Source organism: Podarcis pityusensis (assembly GCF_964106645.2).
Source record: "Podarcis pityusensis genome assembly, chromosome: 6".
Lineage (NCBI taxonomy): Eukaryota > Metazoa > Chordata > Lepidosauria > Squamata > Lacertidae > Podarcis > Podarcis pityusensis.
In genome coordinates this window covers 8,671,480-8,696,893 of record NC_138030.1, presented here as the reverse complement: position 1 = coordinate 8,696,893, position 25,414 = coordinate 8,671,480, and the positions used below count along the sequence as shown (strand labels likewise).

The following is a 25,414-nucleotide window of genomic DNA, read 5'->3' as shown; positions in this document are numbered from 1 at the left end:
TTTTCTTGAGTTTTTAGGGGGGAAAGCACTGGATTTAACCCCGTAGAACAAATGAAATGGTGTATCTTGGATCACAAAGTTAAAGTCTGTTCTGCAAGTAAGATGCTGTCATTATTGCTTCCCGCCCCAATATTTAATGGACGGCACATCGAAATTAGTCCTTTCTTTCCCTTTTCCTCTGCATGCATAAAACCTTATACGTTAACACATTCCGTTCACAAGCCTACAGTTCCCAAAAAGGAGAGAGATTCATTTGTTAAACCACTCTGGGAATTGTAGTTCTGGAGGGGGGTCTCCTAGCAACTCTCAGCACCCATAATGAACTACAGCTCCCAGAGTTCTTTGGTGAGAGAAGCCAGAGCTGTTTAAAGTGGTATCAATAGTGCTTTAAACATTTGGTGGGAATGTGGCTTAAGTCTTTGAGATGTCACAAGACTACTGCGTTGCTTTTCCTGCGACAGACTTAGCAAAGCTCCCCTTTTCAAAAGCAACAAACCAGTTGTCTTAAGCAATGCTTTGTGTCTGGCTACAACTACTATAGGTAAAGGGACCACTGACCATTAGGTCCAGTCATGACCGACTCTGGGGTTGTGGCGCTCATCTCGCTTTACTGGCTGAGGGAGCCGGCGTACAGCTTCCGGGTCATGTGGCCAGCATGACTAAGCCGCTTCTGGCAAACCAGAGCAGCACACGGAAACGCCGTTCACCTTCCCGCCAGAGCGGTACCTATTTATTTACTTGCACCTGACATGCTTTTGAACTGCTAGGTTGGCAGGAGCAGGGACCGAGCAACAGGAGCTCGCCCCGTTGTAGGGATTCGAACCGCCGACCTTCTGATCAGCAAGTCCTAGGCTCTGTGGTTTAACCCACAGAGCCACCCGTATCCCTTCTATAACTCCTACCCACTTCCAAATTGGGTGCCTTGCCCTTGAACAGGTTGAAATTTTTGTCAAGACCTCCTTGCCTGCTGTCAGGGGTTCAGGAGCAGAGGCACAGGAAAGGGAGGAAATAGAGAGCGAGGGGGAGGAGTCCGAAGGAAATGTTAGCGATGACAGTGGTCCGAGGTCTCTGAGTCTTTCCAGCGAATCGGAAGATTCACAGAAAGGGGCTCCCATGGTCAGAGCAAGGGGGGTGCCGAGGGGGACACCCCAGGAAGAAGGGGCCAGAGGGGACTCAGAGAGCAGCAGTTGGAAATCAGGACCAGCGTCCACACCAGAGTGCAGTAGGGGGGAGGAGTCCCAGGCATCGGGATCAGGCGGCGCACTGCCAGTGGGAGGACATGAGTCAGGATTGGCCACGCCTCCATCGGGGAGCGAGGAAACGGTCGAGAGGAAGGTTGAAGGCTGGGCGCGCGCGCCAAGTTCAAATGTACAGGAGGGCGGCGCAGTTGGCAGCCCGGATAGGGAGCCAGGTCCCAAAGCCCGCCGAAAAGAGGGGGAGGAGTCAGGGGGGTCAACGTCAGCGTCAGAAGAATCCAGGAAGGAAGGGACCCCGGGGGGTAGCAGGACCCAGAGGAGAAAGGAGAGACGTAAGAGGTGGAGTAAGGCTAGAATCTTAAACTGGTGTACAGGGGGCGGAGACTCAGATGGAGCTTCGCCGATCTAACCCCTAGACGTAGAGCTGGGGCGCTGCGGCTTGAAAATGGAAACTGTACTTCAATAAAGACTTTTGTACATTACTGCCGGCTAGCGTTGGTCCTCTGTGAGCTGGGACCTGGAGCCAGCTCTGACAGTAAGCTCCATCCCAAAAAGTTTTGCACCAAAAACCTCGTAACGTGAGTGGACGCAGCGAGGGAAGAAGATTGGTGCTTCGCGAGCTCACAAAAGTCAGGCAAGATGACTACAGAACAGCAACTAGCAGCCCTGCAAGATGCAGTGACACAACTCAACGCGGAGGTACTCGCATCCAGGAAAAGGGAAGAGGAAGCGGCTGCCGCCTGCAGGGATCTCCAAGCCGGGTTGGAAGTGCTTGCTAAGCAGGGGCAACCGGGACCCAAATCAGAGGGGATTGGGCTGGGGAAAAGAGGAGGCAGCCTGGTATCTCATTTCGATGGGAATTTGCAGCAATACCCTAACTTCCGAGCAGACGTGCTGTTTGCGCTGGAACTGCTGGATAAAGACTTTAGAGATGAGCAAGAGAAGGTGGGGTTTATCTTGTCCCATTTGCATGGGGAAGCTAAAGCGTGGCTGCGCAATCTGTGGAGAGATAAGGATCCGGCGCTCCAAAATGCGGATGCATTCATTAAAGCGATGGATTCGTGTTTTTTATCAAATATAGACATTGATATCGCCAGAAAAGACATACATGGGCTCAAACAAGGCAGAGCCAGTGTAAGGCAGTACCATTCCCGCTTTTTTGCGTTAGTCCATGCGCTGGGATGGGAGAAGGATTCTGCCCCAGCCAGAGACCTTTTTTGGGAAGGCTTGAATGCAAATGTGAAAGATGAGATTGCAAGGGGGGAGAGACCAAAGAGCACTCAGGAGGTTGTCCGGCGGGCGCTGCAAATTGGGGTGCGTCTGGAAGAACGTCCATGGAACAGAGAAGAAGGACGTTGGGGACGTACGCCAGTGAGAGCACCTCCCCTCTTTCCCAAGGATGCAGCGCGTGCGCAATCCACACCTCCGCAGGGAGGGGGAGAGGAACCGATGGAGATTGGAAGCGCCAGGGCTCAGTCAGCAACCAGAGCCCTAACACCGGGAGCAGTCAAAGCGAAGCCTCCTAGAGGGAACAGGAAGTGCTACATCTGCGACAGTGCTCAGCACATGGCGAAAGAGTGTCCCCAGAGGCTCCACAAGCACACTGCAGCCTCAGCAACAGTAACAGACGCAACTCAGCAGAGAGAACCACAGCAGGGAAACGACAGAGTCTGGTTGGAGGAAGAGGCACTGGGGCCCAGCCAGACAAGTCAATGAAGCCGTCCCCAGAGATTTTGCAGCCCACAGACCCCCTCCCGCCCAAACCAGTGGTGCAGCTCACAGCATCGCTCCAACTACCCAATGGACTCACTATGGAAGTGCCGATTACCATTGACTCTGGTAGTAACGCAGACTTCATAGGACTGGATTTCATTCAAGAGCACAACATAGCACTCCTGCCAGCCACGCTGCCTCTGAAGGTTGTCACGGTGGATGGCAGGGAATTGCTGGGGGGGCAGGTGGTGCAGCAAACGCCTCCGATGGTGATGCAAATTGGGAATCAGCTTCAATGTCACCCAACTGTCGGACACGCCTATAGTATTAGGCATGAGTTGGCTGCACAGGCACAGCCCAGCATTGGCGTGGTACCAGCGACAACTGACCTTCGGCTCCTCATACTGTGCGGAACATTGCATTCTGCCTAGCCCGGAAGGGGAAGAGGATGACCCGCAGCTACAATTAGGCACGCTGCAAGCAGTGCCACTCAAGTACGCAGCGTTTTTGGAGGTTTTCTGCGAGAAGGAAGCGGACAAGCTGCCTCCCCACAGGTCCTATGACTGCAAGATTGACCTCCTGCCAGGGGCGACGCTGCCAACCGGGAAACTGTATTCCATGTCTGAGGACGAGCTGCAGGAACTCAGGGAGTTCATAGACCTCAACTTGAAGCGCGGTTTCATCCAGGAGTCGAAGGCAGTGGGGGGCAGTCCTGTATTCTTTGTGAAGAAAAAGGACACGCCCCAAAAAAGGCTTGTGGTGGACTATAGAATTTTGAACTCGAAAACCAAGCCCACAGCCTTTCCCATGCCCAAGATAGATGACCTGCTCGCAACGGTGAGGAAAGGACGCGTTTTCACAAAGTTGGATCTGCGAGGGGCGTACAACCTGATTCGCATACGGGAGGGCGACGAATGGAAGACTGCCATGTTCACGCCCCTGGGCACCTATGAATACAGAGTTATGCCCTTTGGATTACAAAATGGCTCCCACTGTTTTCAAGCCTTCATGCATCACGTATTGGCGGGTCTCCTCTACAAGAAATGCGTCTGCTTCCTGGACGACATCCTGATATTTTCAGAATCAGAGGAGACCCACGAGGGAGACGTCAAGGAAGTTCTGCAGAGACTGCAGGAGCACAGGCTGTACGCCAAGCTGGAGAAGTGCCAGTTCGACATGAAGGAGGTAGATTTCCTGGGCTACAAGTTGTCGGACAAGGGGCTCGCCATGGACAGCGCCAAGGTTCGCTCAGTGTTGGACTGGAAGAGCCCGCGCAATCGGAAGGAGGTCCAGCGGTTTGTCGGTTTCGCCAACTTTTACCGCAAGTTCATCAAGGGGTTCGCGATGCAGACGGCGGCCATTACCGACACGCTCAGCTCCAAGAAGAAGAAGTTCATCTGGACGGAGCAAGCGGAGCAGTCCTTTCAGAAACTCAAGCGTCTCTTCTCGTCCGAAGAGCAGCTACTGCATGTGAATCCCAGCAGACCGATGAGGGTTGAAACGGACGCCTCAGACAGAGCCGTGGGGGCAGTACTGTTGCAGCAAGACCCGCATGGGGACTGGAGACCGTGTGCCTTCTACTCCAGGAAGCTCAGCAAGTCAGAGCAGAACTACGCCATCTGGGACAGGGAGTTGCTGGCCATTCATGCAGCATTCAAGGCGTGGCGGCACTTCCTCATTGGAGCCAAACACACAGTGCAGGTCCGCACGGACCATAAAAACCTGGAGTACTGGCGCACGGCAAGGTTCCTGAACCAGAGGCACATACGATGGGCGGAGTTCTTTGCGGATTTCGACTTCAGGATAGAGTACATCCCAGGCGACAACAACATCATGGCGGATGCACTGTCCAGAAAGCCGCAATACCTCGAGGAGGCGGCACCAGCAGCGGCCAAGCACATTTTCGCACCGAAAGCGTGGGCGTGCGCTTCAGCAACCGTGGACCTGGATGCTGTACGTCGAGCGCTGCAGGAGGACCCCTTCGCACAAGCCAAGATGGAGGAGGTGCAAAGGGGCACGGCGGAGGACGACGAGTTCCAGATACGCGACGGATTGCTCATCCGCAGAGGGGCCCTCTACGTACCGGGAGACGACCTCCGCGCGAAAGTACTGCAGCAGTTGCACGACGCACCCACCGCCGGGCACTTTGGCAAAGAGAAGACAGTAGAATTAGTAGCCAGAGATTTTTGGTGGCCCAAGATGCGGGGGGAAGTCACGGATTACGTCTCGAGGTGCGACACCTGCCAAAGGGCCAAGTCAGTGCACAAACCGCCGGCGGGACTGCTCGAACCGCTGCAGACACCGCTCGAACCGTGGGAGAGGGTGGCCCTGGACTTTGTCACGGATCTACCCAGCTCGAGGGGCAAGACGGCAGTGCTAGTGGTGGTGGACATGTTCACCAAAATGGCCCACTTCATTCCATGCGCGAAGGTGGCCACGGCGGAACAGACCGCCAAACTGTTCATAGACCACGTGTTCAGGGTTCACGGTCTGCCACGGTCTATCCTGTCCGACCGGGGGCGACAGTTCATCTCGAACTTCTGGCAGAAGCTGATGGGTTTCCTGAACGTCAAGATCAACCTAGCGTCGGCGAGACACCCGCAGACGAACGGACAAGCGGAGCGAGTCAACGCCATCATGCAGCAGTACCTGCGATGCTACGCAAATCAGCAGCCGGCAACATGGGTGGACTACCTGCCGCTCGCTGAGTTCGCCTACAACAACACGAAGCACGTGTCCACGGGGGTGACACCGTTCTTCGCCAACAACGGGAGGCATCCCAGAACCTTCCCGGGATTAGCGAGAGCGGGGGAGGGGGAGCCACAGGCAGCGGAAGCCTTAGCATCAGAGTTGCAGGAGGTTCACGAACAGCTTCGGAGGCAGTTAGAACTAGCAAAGCACGCATACAAACTGCAGGCTGACAAGCACAGAAGGGTTGGGGAAGACATACAGGTGGGAGACTGGGTTTGGTTAGCAGCCCAGGCAGTGCCGGCCAGATCGTTAGCGAAGAAGAAGCTAGGGCATAAGCAGCTAGGACCCTACCAAGTCGAGGCACAGGTCAATCCAGTGGCCTTCCGGTTGACACTGCCGGAGGGATCCAGAATGCACCCAGTTTTCCATAGATCAGTGCTCACGCCCTACAAAGCACCTCATAGATTTCAGGAGCCAGGCACGGCACCAGACCCGTTCAGGGAAACGCCCACAAGGGGGGGGGTCGCCAAGGCGGGAACCCGTCAACGAAGTCACAGAGATTTTAGACTCGAGATGGGGGGAAGAGGGAGTAGAATATCTTCTCGCCAGAGAAGGTACCCCGGCCAGCGCCAACAGTTGGGTGCCAGACTATACCTTGGACGAACCTCTTCTCAAGGACGAGTTTCATGCCCTTTTCCCACACAGGCCCATGCCAGCCGAGTATTTCGACGACTGGCTTTTCACACCCACATTTTCAGCTAGCACATTCCAGGGCTTCACCTCGGACGAGGAACCGGCACTAGAAACACGTTCCCCGGAGGGATCACCCTCGGGGTCTGCCTCAGACCGTTCCTATTGGTGGGACAATCGACCAGAGGAGCAGTGGCGCAGGAAGTGGCTGGGGGGTCCTTGGCAGGCAACGTCCCCGGAGGAGACCGGGGGAGAGACGGACATGGACGTGTTGGGGGAGGACCTTGGGTTCGAGCACGGCGGCAAAGAGATGGAAGCAGAGGAAATTGAGGTCGGCGAGAGCACGGAGGACGAGCCGGACTTATCCGGCTGGATGCACGCCACGGGGGACGAACTGTATCCGGCACTCACCCCCACAACGACGGAGCACCCAGTACCCACACCTGAAGGAGGGGAGGGGGGAAGGGGGGGCTTCGAGGGGGGGATGGATGTCAGGGGTTCAGGAGCAGAGGCACAGGAAAGGGAGGAAATAGAGAGCGAGGGGGAGGAGTCCGAAGGAAATGTTAGCGATGACAGCGGTCCGAGGTCTCTGAGTCTTTCCAGCGAATCGGAAGATTCACAGAAAGGGGCTCCCATGGTCAGAGCAAGGGGGGTGCCGAGGGGGACACCCCAGGAAGAAGGGGCCAGAGGGGACTCAGAGAGCAGCAGTTGGAAATCAGGACCAGCGTCCACACCAGAGTGCAGTAGGGGGGAGGAGTCCCAGGCATCGGGATCAGGCGGCGCACTGCCAGTGGGAGGACATGAGTCAGGATTGGCCACGCCTCCATCGGGGAGCGAGGAAACGGTCGAGAGGAAGGTTGAAGGCTGGGCGCGCGCGCCAAGTTCAAATGTACAGGAGGGCGGCGCAGTTGGCAGCCCGGATAGGGAGCCAGGTCCCAAAGCCCGCCGAAAAGAGGGGGAGGAGTCAGGGGGGTCAACGTCAGCGTCAGAAGAATCCAGGAAGGAAGGGACCCCGGGGGGTAGCAGGACCCAGAGGAGAAAGGAGAGACGTAAGAGGTGGAGTAAGGCTAGAATCTTAAACTGGTGTACAGGGGGCGGAGACTCAGATGGAGCTTCGCCGATCTAACCCCTAGACGTAGAGCTGGGGCGCTGCGGCTTGAAAATGGAAACTGTACTTCAATAAAGACTTTTGTACATTACTGCCGGCTAGCGTTGGTCCTCTGTGAGCTGGGACCTGGAGCCAGCTCTGACACCTGCTTTCTCTCTTGTAACACTAAACACGACCAGGGCTTGCATCAGATTTCCAAAATGTAGCCAGTCGGTGGAAAGGGGTAAATTCATAATTCAGCCCAAGCTTTGGTCTAGAACTCAGATTCTTTGGTTGATGCTAACTAATGTTATAAGAAAAACTGCTCCCTTTCCCTTATGGGGTATTCCAGAGCCTGTATGGAGTCCTTAAGTGGGTGCCCTGTCAGTAGGAGAAAATAACAGAGGCCAACCAGAGTATATTGAGAAGCAAATCAGCTAGTAAGACTGATCTTTATTCAAGGAAAGATTGCAACAGGTTCCCTACTCACCATGCAGGAGGGAGGAGAACCCTAAACAATGGTGCACAGGCCCTTATATAGACTTTTGAAATTGCCCACCCTGTAGCCCAAGACCACCCCCCCACGAAACATCATACATACATCACAGAAGGAGACGATCTACAGCAGAAATCCTGTCTTCTAAGATACCTGATAGTGGTCATTGATTGCATTACCTGGGCAGTCTGGCCATTCTTTTGTGATGGTTAGTTCCTGAATCCAGGACACAGGCTCACCCTATTCATACACAAATACGCCCCTAGGACACGATTTGCAAGCAAAAGGCCAATGGGAAGGCTTTCCCCATTTGCCTCCCTTACTGCAGAGGAATATTTGAGGTCATTGGGAGAGTCAAAATGGCTTCAGGATTGCTTTCCCATACTATTAGATACAGGTAAGTAGCTGTGTTGGTCTGCCGTAGTCGAAACAAAATAAAAAAATTCCTTTCAGTAGCACACTTCTGAAGAAGTGTGCATGCACACGAAAGCTCATACCAATAACAAACTTACTTGGTCTCTAAGGTGCTACTGGAAGGAATTTTTTTATTTCCCCCCCCATACTATGTCAGACACGTGGTTCATATATTTAGATTGTGTGCATATATGAATATTCTATACAGAGACCTTGAAATTCTTATAACCAGTGCTTTTGGGGGGGGGGACGCAGGGGTACGGATACCCCAAAACATTTTGTGAATCTTTGCACTTTTTCCCATTTACTCTATTTATTTTCCCCGATTTGAACTATAAAATGGTGATTTTCTTGAGTCTAAATAATAATTTATTATTATTTGTACCCCACCCATCTGGCTGGGTTTCCCCAGCCACTCTGGGTGAGTTCCAACAAGGATTAAAAATACATTAAAATGTCACACATTAAAAACTTCCCTGGACAGGGCTGCCTTCTAAACATTTTTTTAAGAAAAAAAAGCACTGCTTATAACACTAAATAATTGAGCAAGCTGAACAATGTTCCACTCCCAGTCCTTCCCCAGGCTTCCCACAAATGTGCTGTCATGGTTGGTTGCCCCAGATTTGGGAGCAGTATAGGCACAGGCGCCGTTGACCTTGCAAAAGTCATTCCCACTCATACAGTGATTTAGTTGGCTCCTTTGCCTCTGTTGTGGACATGGACTGAACCTGACTGAAACCAGTGGGGCTAATGTGGTTCTAAACTGTTTTTGAATGCATGGTCAAGGCTTGGTTAATCATTCTCCACAACATGATAAATATACGTAGGCTGGTTAGTTAATTGTTGCGTAAAGGTGGGAAGAAGTTATGACAAACGGGGAAGGAGGCTGTTTGTCAAAGGCTTACAGCTCCAGAGTTCTCTGCAGGCAGTTGACTTGCATTTCCTCTCCTGTCCCTTGGAGACCCCCCAGAGCAGATTTGGAAGGGGGGTCGTGTGCGGTAGAAGAGGAAAAGGAAGTCCTCTTGCACCAGCGGAATCCTTCATTCAGCCCCAGCAATGTTAGAAACTTAAACCAGATATATAAGCTAGGCGCAAAATGGCTCCTTAAACCAGGGTTACAGTCACCAAAACGGAATGTCCGGTTGCCATTTAGGGGCCAGGCGGCTCAGAAGTCGTATTCTTCAATATGACATTTTGGTTCCCGAAATTCATTCCGCTTGTGCAGATAAAAATATAACGGATAGAATTCTACAGGATGGGTTCTTAGCGTGTGAAAACAGTCAAGATCCAAGTGTCCCTAGGAACATAGCTGTCAACGTTTCTCCTTTTTTAAGGGAAATTCCCTTATTCTGAATAGGATTCCTCGCAAGAAAAGGGAAAAGTTGACACCTCCAGATCCATCATCCTGGCTCCTGGGTATCTTCACTTGGTCGCAAGTGGCCAGTAGCAAGGTGGAAAATGCACCAGGCAAATTTCGAACGCTGAACCCAAGTGCCTTGTAGCCTGGAATTTGGGAGCAATGGGCTTTTATTATTATTATTATTATTATTATTATCATTATTGTGATGGGACGATGAGCTGCTTGTGTGTAAAATCCAAGTCCCTCAGAGTTTGGTCAAGTTTGCAAACCTCTGTCTGTAACGGAGCCCCTTAAACATGGCTCCGTCAGTCGCTGGCAGATTCCGACAGTGGTTGCTTTCGGAATCGCTTCCAACATAAAAGCTCCTTAACGGAAACACGTCTTCTGGACTCTCTGCGTGACAGTTTCCGGCGAGGAGTGGGTGTCCCTACAGGAGGTCCTGAAACCTCCCCACTGTTTTCGCTGGAAGTAGAGACACTCCCTCCAGCTCACTTTCCCTCAGCTCACCTCCTCTCCCCCTACTGGTTCCCTCTTCAGCTGCTGAGTCTCTCCCAACCTGTGTGATCCCTTTCACCTCCCTTCCTTCCGATGGCAGTTCCCTGACATCCACCTCCCCTCCAGGGCCCCCTTCACCCCCTCCCGCCCCCTCCTCTACGGGCGGTGAGGAGGCAAAACCCCGGAATGAACTTCCTTCATCTTCCGATTTCTCGAACACTTCTCTCCACCTGTTGCGGTTCCTGGTCTCGAAGTACTCCTCCTCCTCAGAGTCCATCTCCCCTTCCCCTTCCGAGTCCGGGAATCCTTCCAACTCCTCCTCCTCATCGGTGGTCCCAAAGTATTCCCTCCGGAACCTCTCCACAGGCTGAGGTTTCCTTGGGAACCTTTGATGGAACGTTTCTATCAATACCTCGTCATTGATATCTTCTGCCATTACCCAAGTGTTTTCTGACTCCGGTTCTCCTTCCCACGCTACCAAATACTCCACCTGATCCCCCTTCCACCTGGCGTCGAGGATTTCTGCCACATGGCTGCTGCATTCCCTTTCTTCTATGATCGGTCCCCGAGTGGACATCCCTTCTCGTCCCCCCTCATACGGTGACAGTAACGACCTGTGAAATACTGGGTGCAGTTTCATGTGGTTGGGTAACCGGAGCCTGAAAGCCACTGGGTTGACCTGTTGAATGACCTCAAAGGGACCCAATCTCCTGGGTCTTAATTTCTTACAACCTCCTTTGAACGGCAACCCTTGGGTTGACAGCCACACCCTATCTCCCACCCTTATGGTTTCACCTTCCCTTCGGTTCTTGTCTGCCTGCCTCTTGTATTCTTCCTTCGCCCTTTCTAAGTTGAGTTGGAGCTGACGATGGATTGCTTCCATTTCTTCTACAAAATGCTCGGCTGCCGGGACACCCCATCTCTCCCCTTCTCCCCCTGGGAAAGCCCTGGGATGACACCCATAATTAGCCAAGAAGGGGCTCATCCCTGTGGACACATTCTCGGCATTGTTGTAGGCAAATTCCGCCAGCGCCAACTTTTCTACCCAGTCATTCTCTCTGTCATTGACATAACACCTCAGGTATTGCTGGAGGACACCGTTTGCTCTTTCCGCCTGCCCGTTGGTTTCAGGGTGCCGGGCAGTCGAAAAGTTGACCTCCACCTGCAGTAAGCTCATGAGCTTCCTCCAGAACCTGGAAGTAAATTGTTTTCCTCGGTCTGAGACCACCCTCAATGGCACTCCGTGCAACCTAAAAATGTGTTCTACAAATAACTTCGCTGTCTCTTCCGCCGTGACTGCATGCGAACAGGCTACAAAGTGGCACATCTTTGTTAGTAGGTCTACCACCACCATGATGGCTGTTTTCCCCTTGGACTTCGGCAGATCAGTCATAAAATCTATCGACACTGCCTCCCAAGGTCGTTCTGGGGTTGGTAAGGGTTCTAATAGCCCCGCCGGCGCCCGCCTCTCCCCTTTGGCTCGCTGGCATTGCTCGCACCCTCTTACATACTCCCGTACATCTTCCCTCACCTTAGGCCACCAAAATTCCCTGGTGACCAACCACATGGTTTTGTGTTGTCCAAAATGCCCCGCCGTGGGGCTGTCGTGCAACTGCTTGAGTACCCTCCCCCTTAAGTCTCCTTCAGGGATATACAGTGCCCCTTTGTAATACAAAACTCCATTTCTTTCCTCGAAACCCCCTGGTTCCTCTCCCTCACCCCTAAGACCTCTGAGCTTATTCTGGGCGTATTCATCATTCTCTGTTTCCTCTACCAGTTCTCTTTGCCCCACCAATGCCCCCCCCCACACCCAGCGGTCCTCTGGGATGACATGTCTCTCTTCGGGTGCCCCCTCCCCTTCCAAATATTCAGGTTTGCGTGAGAGAGCGTCCGCCCTAACATTTTCTGGACCTGGCACATAACAAATTTCAAAGTGGAATTTGGAGAACTCCTGGGCCCATCTCACTTGCCGTTGGTTGAGCACTCGTGCCGTTCTCCAATACTCTAAGTTCTTGTGGTCCGTGCACACTTGCACCTTATGTTGTGCCCCAATTAATAAATGCCTCCATCTCCTGAACGCTTCATGAATGGCTAGTAGTTCTCGGTCATACACCGTGTAGTTCCTCTCAGATTTGTTCAGCTTTCGCGAAAAAAAAGCACACGGTCTCCACTCCGACTCCTCCTTGCCAGGCTGCAGAAGCACCGCCCCCACAGCCCGGTCTGATGCGTCCGTTTCCACTCGCATCGGTTTTTGTAAATCCACATGCAGGAGCTGTTCTTCCGAAGCGAACGCCCTTTTCAGCTCCTCAAAAGCTCGCTCCGCCTCCGCCGTCCAAACGAATTTCCTCTTACTGCTGAGACAGTCCGTAATGGGCGCCGTCAAGTGGGCAAAATTTCTGATGAACTTCCGATAGAAGTTTCCAAATCCAAGGAATCTTTGCACATCCTTCCTTGTTTTCGGTGTTTTCCATTCCAGTACCGCTTGGACCTTGCCAGGATCCATGGCCAATCCCTTGTCCGACAAGCGGTACCCCAGGAATTCCACCTCCTTGGCATGAAACTGACACTTCTCTAGCTTCACCCACAGCTGATTGGCTTGCAGTCTGCCCAACACTTCCCTGACGTCTTTTACATGCTGCTCCTCATTCTCTGAATATACTAACACGTCATCTAAGAAGGCCACACAATTCTTGTAAAGCAAAGGCCCCAGGACGTGGTTCATAAACGATTGAAAGCACGCGGAGCCTGCTTGTAAGCCGAAGGGCATAACTAAATATTCAAATGCCCCCAAAGGGGTGAACATGGTGGTTTTCCATTCATCCCCCTTCCTTATTCGTATCAGGTTGTACGCCCCCCTCAGGTCCAGTTTAGTAAAAATCTTTCCCTTCCTGACCCTTGTCAAAATGTCATCAATTCTGGGCATCGGGAAAGTCACTGGTTCTGACACTGCATTTAAGGCCCTGAAGTCCACTACAAGTCTAGGTTTGTCCGTGTTTTTTTTATCCACAAAAAACACTGGGCTGCCCCCCACCGCCCTGGACTCTCTGATGAACCCTCTCTTCAGGTTCTTGTCAATGAACTCCCTTAGCTCCTGCATCTCTCTGTCTGACATGGCGTACAGCTTGCCTACAGGGAGCTGTGCCCCAGGGAGTAAATTGATTTGACAGTCAAAGGGTCTATGTGGGGGTAGTTTGTCTGCCTCCCTCTCGCTGAAGACGTTGCTCAGGTCGGCGTATTGTTGGGGAACCTTCCCCTTCTCCGTTACTTCCGTCCCTGCTAGAGTGGCTCTGGCCCCTCCTTGAGCCTCCCGCTCTTTGCAGTGTTCTAGACAATGTGCTGACCCAAAGGAGACCACTCTCTGATGCCAGCCCACTAGCGGATCATGTAACGCTAGCCAGCTCATCCCCAAAATAATGGGAGCTCCTCCCAAGGTAGCCACATTAAACGCTATTAGCTCAGTGTGTCTTGCTACCCTCATTATCATTGGGACGGTCTGCTGGCTGACTTCTCCTCCCAGCAGCTCCCTTCCATCGATCGTGGTCACCTGCAAAGGGTTACTTAAAGGGATAGTCTGTATCTGGTGCTCAGCAGCAAACTCCTTACTCATGAAATTGCAGGAGCTGCCTGAGTCCAATAGCGCCTTTATCTTTAGTGGGTGTCCGTTAGGCAGCTCTAGTAACACCTCTATCACTAGGGCGGGTTTAGGAGGTTCCGGCGTGGGCACTTTCACTGCTCTTTGGCCTGGCTGCTGTGCCCTGACGGTGGCAGCCAGGCGTTGGCTTTTACTTGCTCCGGTACCTTTTCCTCCCTCTCCCCAACAGCTCCCGCCATTCCTTGCCATTCCTTTCTTTGGGGGCAGACTCTGGCAAAATGACCTGGCTGTTGGCAGAGATAACATTTCTTGGCGCCCTTCCCCTCCTTCTTCCGCTCTTCACTGGGCTTTGAAACTGCGCGCGCGCGCGCTGTTCCAATTTCCATCGGCTCTCCCGGCGGGAACGGTGGCTCTGGAATCTCTGGAATGCGAAGCTCCCTCCAACGTTCCCCCTTCCCTTCCCGCCTCTCCAAGGCTCTCGCCTCTTGGCGCGCTCCTATGGTCAGCGCTGATTTGGTCAGCTGGTCCATAGACTCCGCCCTGGGCGCCCGGGAAAGTTCGTCTTTCACAGCCGAAGAAAGCCCTTCTTCAAAGAGCATTTGAATGGGTTCCGCCGATAGATCCCACCCCAATTTATGGATCAACATGGTAAACTCAGTCCAGTACTCACGAACAGATCGGCTCCCCTGTTTGCACGCCATTAACTGTCTGCGTACCACTCCCTGCTCAATATCGCTGGAAAACATCAGATCCATGGCACGAAAAAACTTCCTCGTGTCCTTCAGGATGTCATTATTCGTTGCCATCAGGGGCCTCACCCAGTCTTTCGCCCCCTTTTCGAGATGCCCAATCACAAAAGCCACCCGCGATTCCTCGTCGGGAAAGTCATCAAACTGCAGATTAAGGGCATATTGCATCTCTGTCCTAAAGGTATGATAGTCCTTGGGCTCCCCCCCAAACTTCTGTACCAATCCTGGCAACTTTCTGGCGAGCGGGGTGGTTTTCCCCTTCTCTGCATCTTGAGCCCTCCTCTCCTCGAGCCTCGCCGTCTGCAGCGCTAGCTGGACCTCCAACGCCCGGTACCTTTCTTCCAGGCTTGGACCCGCTCCAGCTCCTGCTTCTCCGGTTCCGGCTGGGTTGCTCATGATGCCTTCTCCTGCACAAACTGCTCACAGAGACTGTCGGAATGCTGTGATGGGACGATGAGCTGCTTGTGCGTAAAATCCAAGTCCCTCAGAGTTTGGTCAAGTTTGCAAACCTCTGTCTGTAACGGAGCCCCTTAAACATGGCTCCGTCAGTCGCTGGCAGATTCCGACAGTGGTTGCTTTCGGAATCGCTTCCAACATAAAAGCTCCTTAACGGAAACACATCTTCTGGACTCTCTGCGTGACAGTTTCCGGCGAGGAGTGGGTGTCCCTACAGGAGGTCCTGAAACCTCCCCACTGTTTTCGCTGGAAGTGTCTCTGAGCCATCCCTCCAGCTCACTTTCCCTCAGCTCACCTCCTCTCCCCCTACTGGTTCCCTCTTCAGCTGCTGAGTCTCTCCCGACCTGTGTGAGCCCTTTCACCTCCCTTCCTTCCGATGGCAGTTCCCTGACAATTATTATCATTATCATTATCATTATCATTATCATTATCTATCTATCATCTGTCTATCTATCTATCATTTATTTATTCCCCGCCCATCTGACTGGGTTTCCCCAGCCACCCAACAGAATATTAAAATACAGTAGTCTATTAAACATTAAAGGCTTCCCTATACAGGGCTGCCTTCAGATGTCTTCTTAAAAAGTCTGGTAGTTGTTTTTCTCTTTGACATCTGGCAGGAGGGTGTTCCACAGGGCGGGTGCCACTACCGAGAAGGCCCTCTGCCTGGTTCCCTGTAACTTGGCTTCTCACTAAATGACTTTCTTTCTTAATACGCCACTGTATTGGTCCATGGGGAGGTGGAATCTAAAATGGATGGTAGAGCCCTACTTTTACCCATGAAGTGTGCTGAGTGATCTTTTAGCCAGGTGCTACCTCTCTGCCTACTTTGCAGGGTTGGTTGTTAAGAGGATAAAATGGCGGATTGGCGAAAGGCCATGTTCGAAAGTTCTGAGATGCTCAGAGGAAAGGCACGGTGCAAATTTATGACAGGAGGACCAACCAAAACGCCGGAATTCTTTTGTGAGCAAACATACGAGTTCTGCAGAGCCCTTCATCGCACTGGGTGTTAAGCAAAAGGGCAGGGAGAGAGGGGTATAAGGCTAAGGAGTAGGGATGATATTAAAGCCACAATGTCCACAGACTGTCAACAGACCCAAGATGCCTTGGTTTCCTAAGGAAGGCCAAGATCCTATTACCCAAGCAGAGTATTTGGAAAACGAGATAGTAATCTATAATGCCTTTTGCATTTCCCCCTTTCCCTCCTGTAAAATGTGTGCAAGGGGTCAGGCTGGTGTTTGCAATTCGAACGGAGAATTATGTCGTAATTGGCCGCTTTCACTGTGATCTCTCCATGTTTCAGCCAGCGCACAGGTCTTCCTCTGTCCCTCTTTCTCAAAATTCAGAACTGTGTTGCTTCTCTTGCACAGTCTGCCAAGCAACCCCTTTGGACCGCATCCTTGCAGGTGGACGCGCTTATTCAGGGAACATCTAGAGCCAGAACAGGAAAGTTAATGTTCTTTTGTCAAAACCCGGACTCCCATTCTGAGACATTTTGGGTCAAGCCACCATAATGGACGTGGTAATCAGATAGCAAACTCCCCACGTGCTTGTATGGACCCTAAAAAATAAGGGGGGGGGGAGAGTTGTTTATGCTGAGAGTGGAATTGACCCTTCTTTTCTTGCTGAAAAAATATTTGTCCTGTTGGTTGCTGGTTGTTAAACATTATAAATCGGCTTCGCTGCTTGCTTTCATTTTTATTTAACAGAATGTGTGGATACTGCTTAACTGAAAAACATTCCAACCTCTAAGCAGTTTACATACGTTAAAACGATCAATGCAAAGCCAGGAGCCTAAAAGCAGGAAGTCCTTGGGGTAAAAAATCAAAATATAAATAAAACCAGCATTTAAAAATGTACATTACATAGAAATTTTTAAAAAATACACACCATTTTTACATGGCTTAATGGTGATCATCATTGTCAATTGCACATGGTATTTTGCCTGCAATGTATGCTATAGGCATTCAGCGATTCTTGATGATGATGATGATGATGATGAGAGTTAAATATTTTCATGAGAACTGGGACAAATGACCTGGGTTAGTTGCAGTCCCCATTTAGATGGGTCTTATTCAGCAGAGCAAAGCAAAAAGGCAGATGTCCAGCTCTTAAATTCTGCCTTTATACCTCAATGGGAAACACAGGCTATTAAGGGAAATCTACAGTGCTTAAGAATAAACAGATACGGATCTGTATTCCATTTGCAACTAACTGGCTAGCAGGTTTGCTAATGTATTATAAATAAATTTTGTTCGGTCAAAACTGCTGTGGAGTTGGAGAAGGCATCCCTTGCCAAGAACTGTGTTCGCGGAAGGCAGGAGCGAGCGTGTTCTTTTTTTGCCCTCCTGCAAAGGATTTGGGCGCCCTGCCAAGTTACCGTCAGGATTGCTAATCCACTGCTGGGGCCGCCGTGCCAGCTCAGTTCAGGATGACAGGTGAGTGGCAGGCCTTTTGAAGGCCTGTGACAATGTGAGGAGCTGCTACGGGAAGGGAGACCAGTTGGACTTGCCGAGGCCCTGAAGGGAACCTGCCTTGCCTGCGCTATGTGATCTGAATCAGATTGAGTGTAACAGGCACGAAGGGTGATGGGGAAGTGACAGCCGGCCTGCAAGTCAGGAAGCCCCTGCTTCAAATCTTGCCTCTGGAAAGCCAACCTCTCTCGTCCTCGGCTGTTCCTCTGCAAAGTCATAAGAGTCAGGAAGGACCTCAGAGGTTGTTGAGTGCGTCCCTCTTTCCAGTGCAGGAAAATTATTAAATCGCCTTCCACGCACATGTCTCATGGCAAGGCTCAAAATGCAGTAAAGACAGTTGCAAACAGCACAGAAGTAACAGCAGAGGCATTTAAAAGCATTGCCAAGTCTTCTTTCTTCTTTTTTGGTAATCACTGTGTGCTCGTCCCGGGGGGGGGGGTTACCGTGCGGCGTGGTCTGAGTCCGGTCCTAGGTTAAGGGTATGGAGGCTGTCCGTCAAGGGCGAAGCGGGGTCCAAGGCAAGGAGCCGGGTGTGGTCAGGAACTCTGGAAGAGCAGGACAGGGTGCTGGCAGGAACAGATTACCAACGATGTTGCTCCCGCAACCTGGGACTGGGTGGGCTGGCCTTTATCTCCTCTGAGGCATAGGGCAGCCTCGGTCCACAGGTGACTCGCCTCTCCTGGCCTGGAGGCAAGCACTCCTCCTGAGAGAACCCAGTTCCCTCCTCCTCTCTGTCCTGAGCCTCTGCAGCTCAGGAGAGGCTGGAGGGTTACTGGACCCAGAGGCAACCTCACCTACCCCTGACAGGGCTGGGAGAGGAGCACCTGCAGGCAATGGGTCCTCCATCACCTCCGGAGCCAGAGCGGATTCAGCTGGTGTCTGCTCCTGAGGATCCAGCACAGATGAGGGCCCTTCAGGTTCAAGCCCCTGCCCCAGCTCAGCCGGCCCTGGAGGCGGGGACTCCTGTGCGGCCTGGGATTCCTCAGGTTCAGCCTCTGAATCAGATTCCCAGGCCATCACACACTGGTACCCAAGTAAGATTGTGCTGCTCAGTCACGGATACAGCTGCTGAGCTGCTCAACTGCCTCATTCCTTGAGTCAGAACGACTGAATCTATATCCACCACCCATGTGCCCGTTCATGACTAGGGGCTTCCAGATTTCACGGTCCTGCCCCCGTTACCATTTGCCGATCGTCATGGCACTTTTGGGGAGTTTGGGTTTGGGATGAGTTTTTGGGAAGACACCTACATTGGCTCCCAGTACATTTCCAGGCACAGTTCAAAGTGTTGAATTGTATACCTCCAGTATACCTGAAGGAGCATCTCCAGCCCCATCATTCAGCCCGGACACTGAGGTCCAGCTCCGAGGACCTTCTGGCGGTTCCCTCGCTGCGAGAAGTGAAGTTACAGGGAACCAGGCAGAGGGCCTTCTCGGTGGTGGCACCCGCCCTGTGGAACGCCCTCCCACCAGATGTCAAAGAAATAAACAACTATCTGACGTTTAAAAGACATCTGAAGGCAGCCCTGTTTAGAGAAGTTTTGAATGTTTGATGTTTTATCATGTTTTTTTTATATTCTGTTGGGAGCCGCCCAGAGTGGCTGGGGAAACCCAGCCAGATGGGCAGGGTATAAATAATAATAATAATAAATAACAATAACAACAGCCATTTTTTAAAAGGAGTGTTCCTTTTTCTTTATGTTTGCAGGCCTGAATCTCGAATATGGACCGTAGCGTTGCTACTTGGGACCTGCTTGCTCTACTGCACGAGGGTCGCCCTGCCTATCTCTGTTGCTGCCATGAGCGCTCACTTTGACTGGGACAAGAGGCAGTCAGGCATCGTGCTGAGCAGCTTCTTCTGGGGCTACTGTCTGACCCAAATCGTCGGAGGCCACCTGAGCGATCGGTATGACTTGTCTCGCACTGTGCCCCTTCTAGAGCCGAAGGGAAGAGCCACGCTTATTTGAAATCCGCTAGATTTAGAACTTTTTATTTCGCCACTTGGATTCTGAGTGGCAGCTGTCCGTGGCTACTAACCATGAAGGTGGGGTGGATTTGATTTAAATCAAATTGATTTAAATCACTGGTCAGTAATACTTGATTTAAATCATTTTTTTTACAGAAAGATTCATTCTTGCTGGTATCATCTTAATATTTACAACCAGATATTTTGAATAATAAATTTTCAGAGTATTTTATACAGTTATATCAAAAATTACTGATTTGGTTATACTATTAGAAATACATAGACAGATAATTATGAAATTATTGTGAGGTTTAATAACTTTATATTTGGACAACTTTTCTGCTGTACTTTATTGGAAGGAGAAAAATAATCATTTCCTTAATAACAATTTAAACAACTTATTTAACTAAAACAATAGCATTATAGCATATATATCTATGTTTGTTAACTGATGTGGTTAAACAACTTTTTAAAAACAAACTAACTTGAGACTGAGTTTTAGCACACATGAAAAACTTAAAATAAATCCTTATTTCCTGATGAATAGCCTTTGGACTATTATGTAACTTAAATAGAAAACTATCTTTAGAAAACTTTTTCCTCCAAAAGCATTTTATTTATAAATCCAATTAAAATTTTTAAAGAATTTGATTTAATTTTTTAAAACCTGATTTATTTATTTATTTATTTAAATCATTGATTTTTATCCACCCTGCCTGAAGGCTATATCCTTCTTTTGGAGGCAGCATGCTTCTGAATATCAGTTGTGGCACTTAGGTCCTGCTTGCGGGCTTTGCATAGGCGTAAGGTAGGGAACTTGGGACCTGGGGCCGGTACCCTGACTCTTCTCTGCCTTCTAGGATAGGAGGAGAGAAAGTTATCCTTCTCTCTGCATCCGTCTGGGGCTCCATCACGGCCATCACCCCTCTGCTCACCTATGTCAGCTCTGCTCACCTGGTTCTCATCGCTTTCTCCCGGTTCCTTATGGGCTTGCTGCAAGGTGAGACGATCTGCTTCCAAGACTGTCCCAAAATTCCCAAGAAACGGACTGGGGGAGCTCAGCCAATCCATGATCCAAAAGGAAGGAAGGAAATGAATGAATGAATTTACTTAGGTGCTCCCACAAAAAAAGTGCAACCTAACTAAAATGTTTCGCCAGTTCTCTCCTTCACCTGAACCACTTGTATCATGTTCCAGGCTTTTCCTGGCATCCCCAAAATCTTTGAGCAGCTCGTTTGCTGTGATCATCCCGTGACCGTTTGCCAAAAAGGGCTTGCAAGCAGCATGCGCACTGCAGCCTGTGGGAATTTTCAGGGAGGCAGGAGAGGATATATTGTTCATTAATATCCTTCCTAACCTGCACTAGCAAGTTGCTTTACTTAGCAGTAGGGCGGTTCATAAAAAACTTTTTTTTTTTTTTAAAAAAAAAGCCTGCTCCAAAGGTCTTATTTTACTACACTAGGGATTATATAGCTGTATCTGAAATTTCATGCATATCAGTTAATATCTTGACCCTGCTCCACTGAATTGAAATTTCAGCCTTCACGACATAGGACATACTGTATTTTAATATTCTGATGGAAGCTGCCCAGAGTGGCTGGGGAAACCCAGCCACATGGGCGGGGTATAAATAATAAATTATTATTATTATTATTATTATTATTATTATTATTATTATTATTGGAAAACGGCCAAGTAAACAGCTATTTTCTTGGAGGAGGGCAAAGATATTAACTGATTTTTAAAAAAAGTTTTTTATGAATCGCCCTACTTAGCAGAATTTCACATTCCCCTTATAAAAGCGCAGCAGGTAGCTGGTTGCAGGCTTGTGTACGCCTCTCACTATTAGGTTTCTGGTAAGTTCCGTTATATGCCTCTTAAAAAAATAAACACACCACAATCTTGTGTAAAGTATAAAAGTAGTTTACTCACATTCTGTTCACAGTTGGATCCCAGAAGGCAGAGTTAGTTACAAAGTATATACATGTGGAGCTCTCCGATATGGGGATAATCCCAGTGTCCTCTGTTGGCTGAAAGTCAACAGAGCATCTCTAGCTAAAAGCTGCTCCAACGATGGGGGAAGTCAAAAAGAAAGAGAGTGCTGCGTGCCTTGTCCTTTTGTTATCTGGACTGGTAAGGTCACGTCCACCTCTAGTCACATGCAGAGGAAGTACGTCCCAGCCAGGAGGAAACAAGAAGTTTTTGACTGGCTGGACCAAACATTCCCCTGCATGTCCACTCAAGGAAAACAAGGAATGTTGTACTTGACTGCTACTTATGTATCACATCCCACACAGCATGTGTGAACCTTTATCCAAAGATGCATGTGGAGAAAAAAGCCCTTCTTGCCCCTCCTGGCAAACGTTTGGACAGGCAGTGCTCACAATATCCAAGGTTTGGGAGGGAAAGGTGCCAGCAACAGAATGTTGACAAACAGCGCAATTACAGTCATACGTCAGGTTGTGTCTTTTTCAGGTTGCGGACTGCTGAAACCCGGAAGTACCGGAATGGGTTACTTCCGGGTTTCGGCAGTCGCGCATGCGCAGAAGCGCTAAATCGCGCTTTGCACATGCGCAGAAGTCCCGAATTGTAACCCGCGCATGCATCCCGCACGGATCACATTCGCAACCCGAGCGTCCACTGTACTCTGTTGGGTGTGGAATTAAAAAAGAGAGACAAATTTCTTAGGCAATCAGTGGCAAAGAGGAGCTGTGTAGCGTTCACAGGACCTGCATCAAACCTGTTGCTGATTATAATGGAATTTCCTCCTTCTCGACCTTTTATTAGGGGTTTACTTTCCTGCCTTGGCAAGCCTGTTTTCCCGGAAAGTGAGGGAGAACGAAAGGGCATTCACATACAGCACGGTTGGGACAGGATCTCAGTTTGGGTAAGTTACAAGATAAATTCTACTAGTAGAGTCGTAGAATGGGAAGGGGACCCTTAGGGTCATCTAGTCCAACCCCCTGCAGTGCAGGAATCTTTTGTCCAATTTGGGTCTCAAACCTGAGACTTACTCTACTGACTGAACTACTCATGCTTCTTTTCCCGCCTCTCCAAGTCTGTTTTTTTGCAGCCTGACAGTAAAATAAAAAAGAGGCTAAACAGCTCAACCGCAAGAAAAGTCATATTATAATAAAAAAAATTAATATTTTTTTCAAATTATTAAATAAATTTTCCAAAATTTTAAACTAACAAACAAACATGCATCATAACTGTAATTATTCCAATCTTAATGACATTGTTAAGTGACTTCCTCAAATTCCCTTGACTGAATTTCATTATATATCATTGTAACGGTTTTCCAAAACAAAATCTCGTAAAATTTACTTAATCCTCTTAACATCTTTGTTTCTTTTCATCTTTACTTTAAACATAGTATTCTATAACTTCATATATTTAAATCCTTAGCCTATCTATTTCTTTGCAAGCATTTCTATTCAATTTATCTTAGCATATTTAAGTAAATAGTCTTTGAAATTCTTCCATTCTTCCTGGTGCTCCTCCTCCTTCTGATCACGGACTCTTCCGGTCAGGTCGGCTAGCTCTGAAAAATCCATCAAAAATTATTATTATTATTATTTCTTATTTATACCCCTCCCATCTGGTTCGGTTTCCCCATCCACTCTGGGTGGCTCCCAACAGAATATTAAAAACACAATAAAACTGGCAAAGCATTACAGCACTCATGATCCATGAAACAATATTAACAGTTCAAAACAAACAGCACTGCTGAATTCGCAGAATTCACTCTACCCACCCCCATGACTCTCGCAGAGGAAACAGCCCTCTTTTGAAGTCCGGAGGGTGGGGTCAGGCAGGTGGGGAAAGTCCTTGCCAGGTTAGCAGAAACTCCCATTTCCCCTCCTGTCGTCCTAATTCTCCCTCCCCCTTCCAGGACGCTGGTGATGGGGGCCGCCGGGTCCCTGCTCCTTGACTGGTATGGCTGGAAGAGCGTCTTCTACTTCTCGGGGACCCTGACGTTGCTGTGGGTTTACTGCATGCGCAAATACCTCGTGAATGGAAAGGGTAAATGACACTTTCAGTGCAAGCCCTCCCTCCCAGCTGATCTTTGGAAACCGGAAGTGTGCTTTTGTGGACCCCATTGTGGACTAAAGTGGCATTTGGCACAGGGTGTGAATAAGGGATTGTGGGAAGGATGAGCAAAAGAAGCTTTGCAATTGCCAGAAAATGTCTTGAAAGAAGCCAGCATTATGACAAGGCAGGTTTGAATTAGGTTCTTGTTAAAAGATAAGGTAAAGGTAAAGGGACCCCTGACCATTAGGTCCAGTCGTGACCGACTCTGGAGTTGCGGCGCTCCTCTCGCTTTATTGGCTGAGGGAGCTGGCGTACAGCTTCCGGGTCATGTGGCCAGCATGACTAAGCCGCTTCTGGCGAACCAGAGCAGCACACAAAAATGCCGTTTACCTTCCCGCCGGAGCGGTTCCTATTTATCTACTTGCACTTTGACGTGCTTTCGAACTGCTAGGTTGCCAGGAGCAGGGACCAAGCAATGGGAGCTCACCCCATTGCGGGGATTCAAACCGCCAACCTTCTGATCGGCAAGTCCTAGGCTCTGTGGTTTAACCCACAGTGCCACCCGCGTCCCTTGTTAAAAGATAGTTCTCTGTTAATGCTAATAGATAGGGAGAATGTTTAGATGTTATATATGTCCATTTCAGCCCCCGCATGCATTGATTCTGGATATTATTAAACCCTGGGTTTAGATATGTCTTCTTTGCTTTACGCAGAACTCATCATCCCTTTGGAAGACTTAGCAAAGGGCCTCTCCTTATCCAAACAGACCAAAGTGCCTTGGAAACAGATATTCAAAAAGGCCCCTGTATGGTAAGTCATTGTCATGTATTCATCCATCCAGTTCTTTGTCAGCCTGGGACCCCCAAATATTTTGCACCATGGCTGCTATCAGCCGCAGCCATAAAGGCCAACCTTTGCTGATACAGCTATATGTGCAGGGGCCCTTCATGCAAGTGGGGTTCCTGACCATGCGAAGAGTTCTCCAGATATGCCAGCAAAGAAGCAGAAGTCAAGCGGAGTAGAGCAGGCATCCCCAACCTTCGGCCCTCCAGATGTTTTGGACTACAATTCCCATTATCCCTGATCATTGGTCATGTTAGCTAGGGATCATGGGAGTTGTAGGCTAAAACATCTGGAGGGCCGCAGGTTGGGGATACCTGGAGTAGAGTCAACTGGTGCCTCTATGCTTTGAGATATATGATCAGGGCTTACGTTTGCATTTATTCCACCTACAAATCATTTTTACTTCTTTTTCCATTCTGGCCGTGACTGGTGCTCAGCTGGCTCTGCTTTCAGTTTCTTTAAAAGTAAGTTTCTAGCCCTCATGGTAGCTTGCTGTTTGTCTGTCTCCCTCTGCTTTCCGCAGTAAACCCCACATCCACCCCATAGTTCACAATACATCAGCAGCTGCCTTATACCCAGGGGGTAAAAAGATGTTGTTACCCTTTCCATCCTGCATTTGTCACATGCAGCAATGTTTCCCTGCCACTTCAGTTCATCTTCTGTCAAATACCGTTATTTGACTCACTTTCCACTATGATGAAATTACATGATTAATTACAGTGGAACCTTGGTTCCCAAACGGCTTAGTTGACAAACAAATCAGCTCCCAAACACTGAAAACCCGGAAGTGAGTGTTCCAGTTTTCGAATATTTTTTGGAAGCAAAACGTCCAATAGCTGTCAGCTATTGTTTCTGGGGCGCCGGTGCCAATTGGTTTTCGAACGTTTCGGGAGTCGGAACGGACTTTCAGAATGGATTAAGTTCGAGAACCAACGTTCCCCTGTACTCAAATTACATTGTCATTATGTTACCCCACCCGATTCATTCCAGTGCAAATGAAACGTAATTCAAACAGTTGGGGGGGGGGGGTTGGAATAATCAATTGCATATTGTTTGTGGACCGAAGGCACCAACAACAGTGAATATCAATCATGTTTGCCAGACTGATTTCCTTTCTGGACATAGAACAAAAAAGCGGACATCTTATTCCATCAGAAT

The 25,414-nt window shown here is 49.7% G+C and overlaps 1 protein-coding gene across 1 annotated transcript in view; it reads left to right on the top strand.

The window, feature by feature from the left end:
• The window catches only part of SLC17A9 (solute carrier family 17 member 9), a gene marked incomplete at its 5' end in the record, with an annotated part of 47,986 nt that overhangs the window by 3,659 nt on the left and 18,913 nt on the right, over nt 1-25,414 (top strand). Inside the window, 5 exons of the mRNA XM_081011387.1 lie at nt 19,121-19,318; nt 20,239-20,378; nt 22,166-22,265; nt 23,274-23,404; nt 24,127-24,223. Of these exons, the coding sequence (XP_080867513.1) occupies nt 19,121-19,318; nt 20,239-20,378; nt 22,166-22,265; nt 23,274-23,404; nt 24,127-24,223 (666 nt within the window). The remainder of the gene's footprint in view (nt 1-19,120; nt 19,319-20,238; nt 20,379-22,165; nt 22,266-23,273; nt 23,405-24,126; nt 24,224-25,414) is intronic.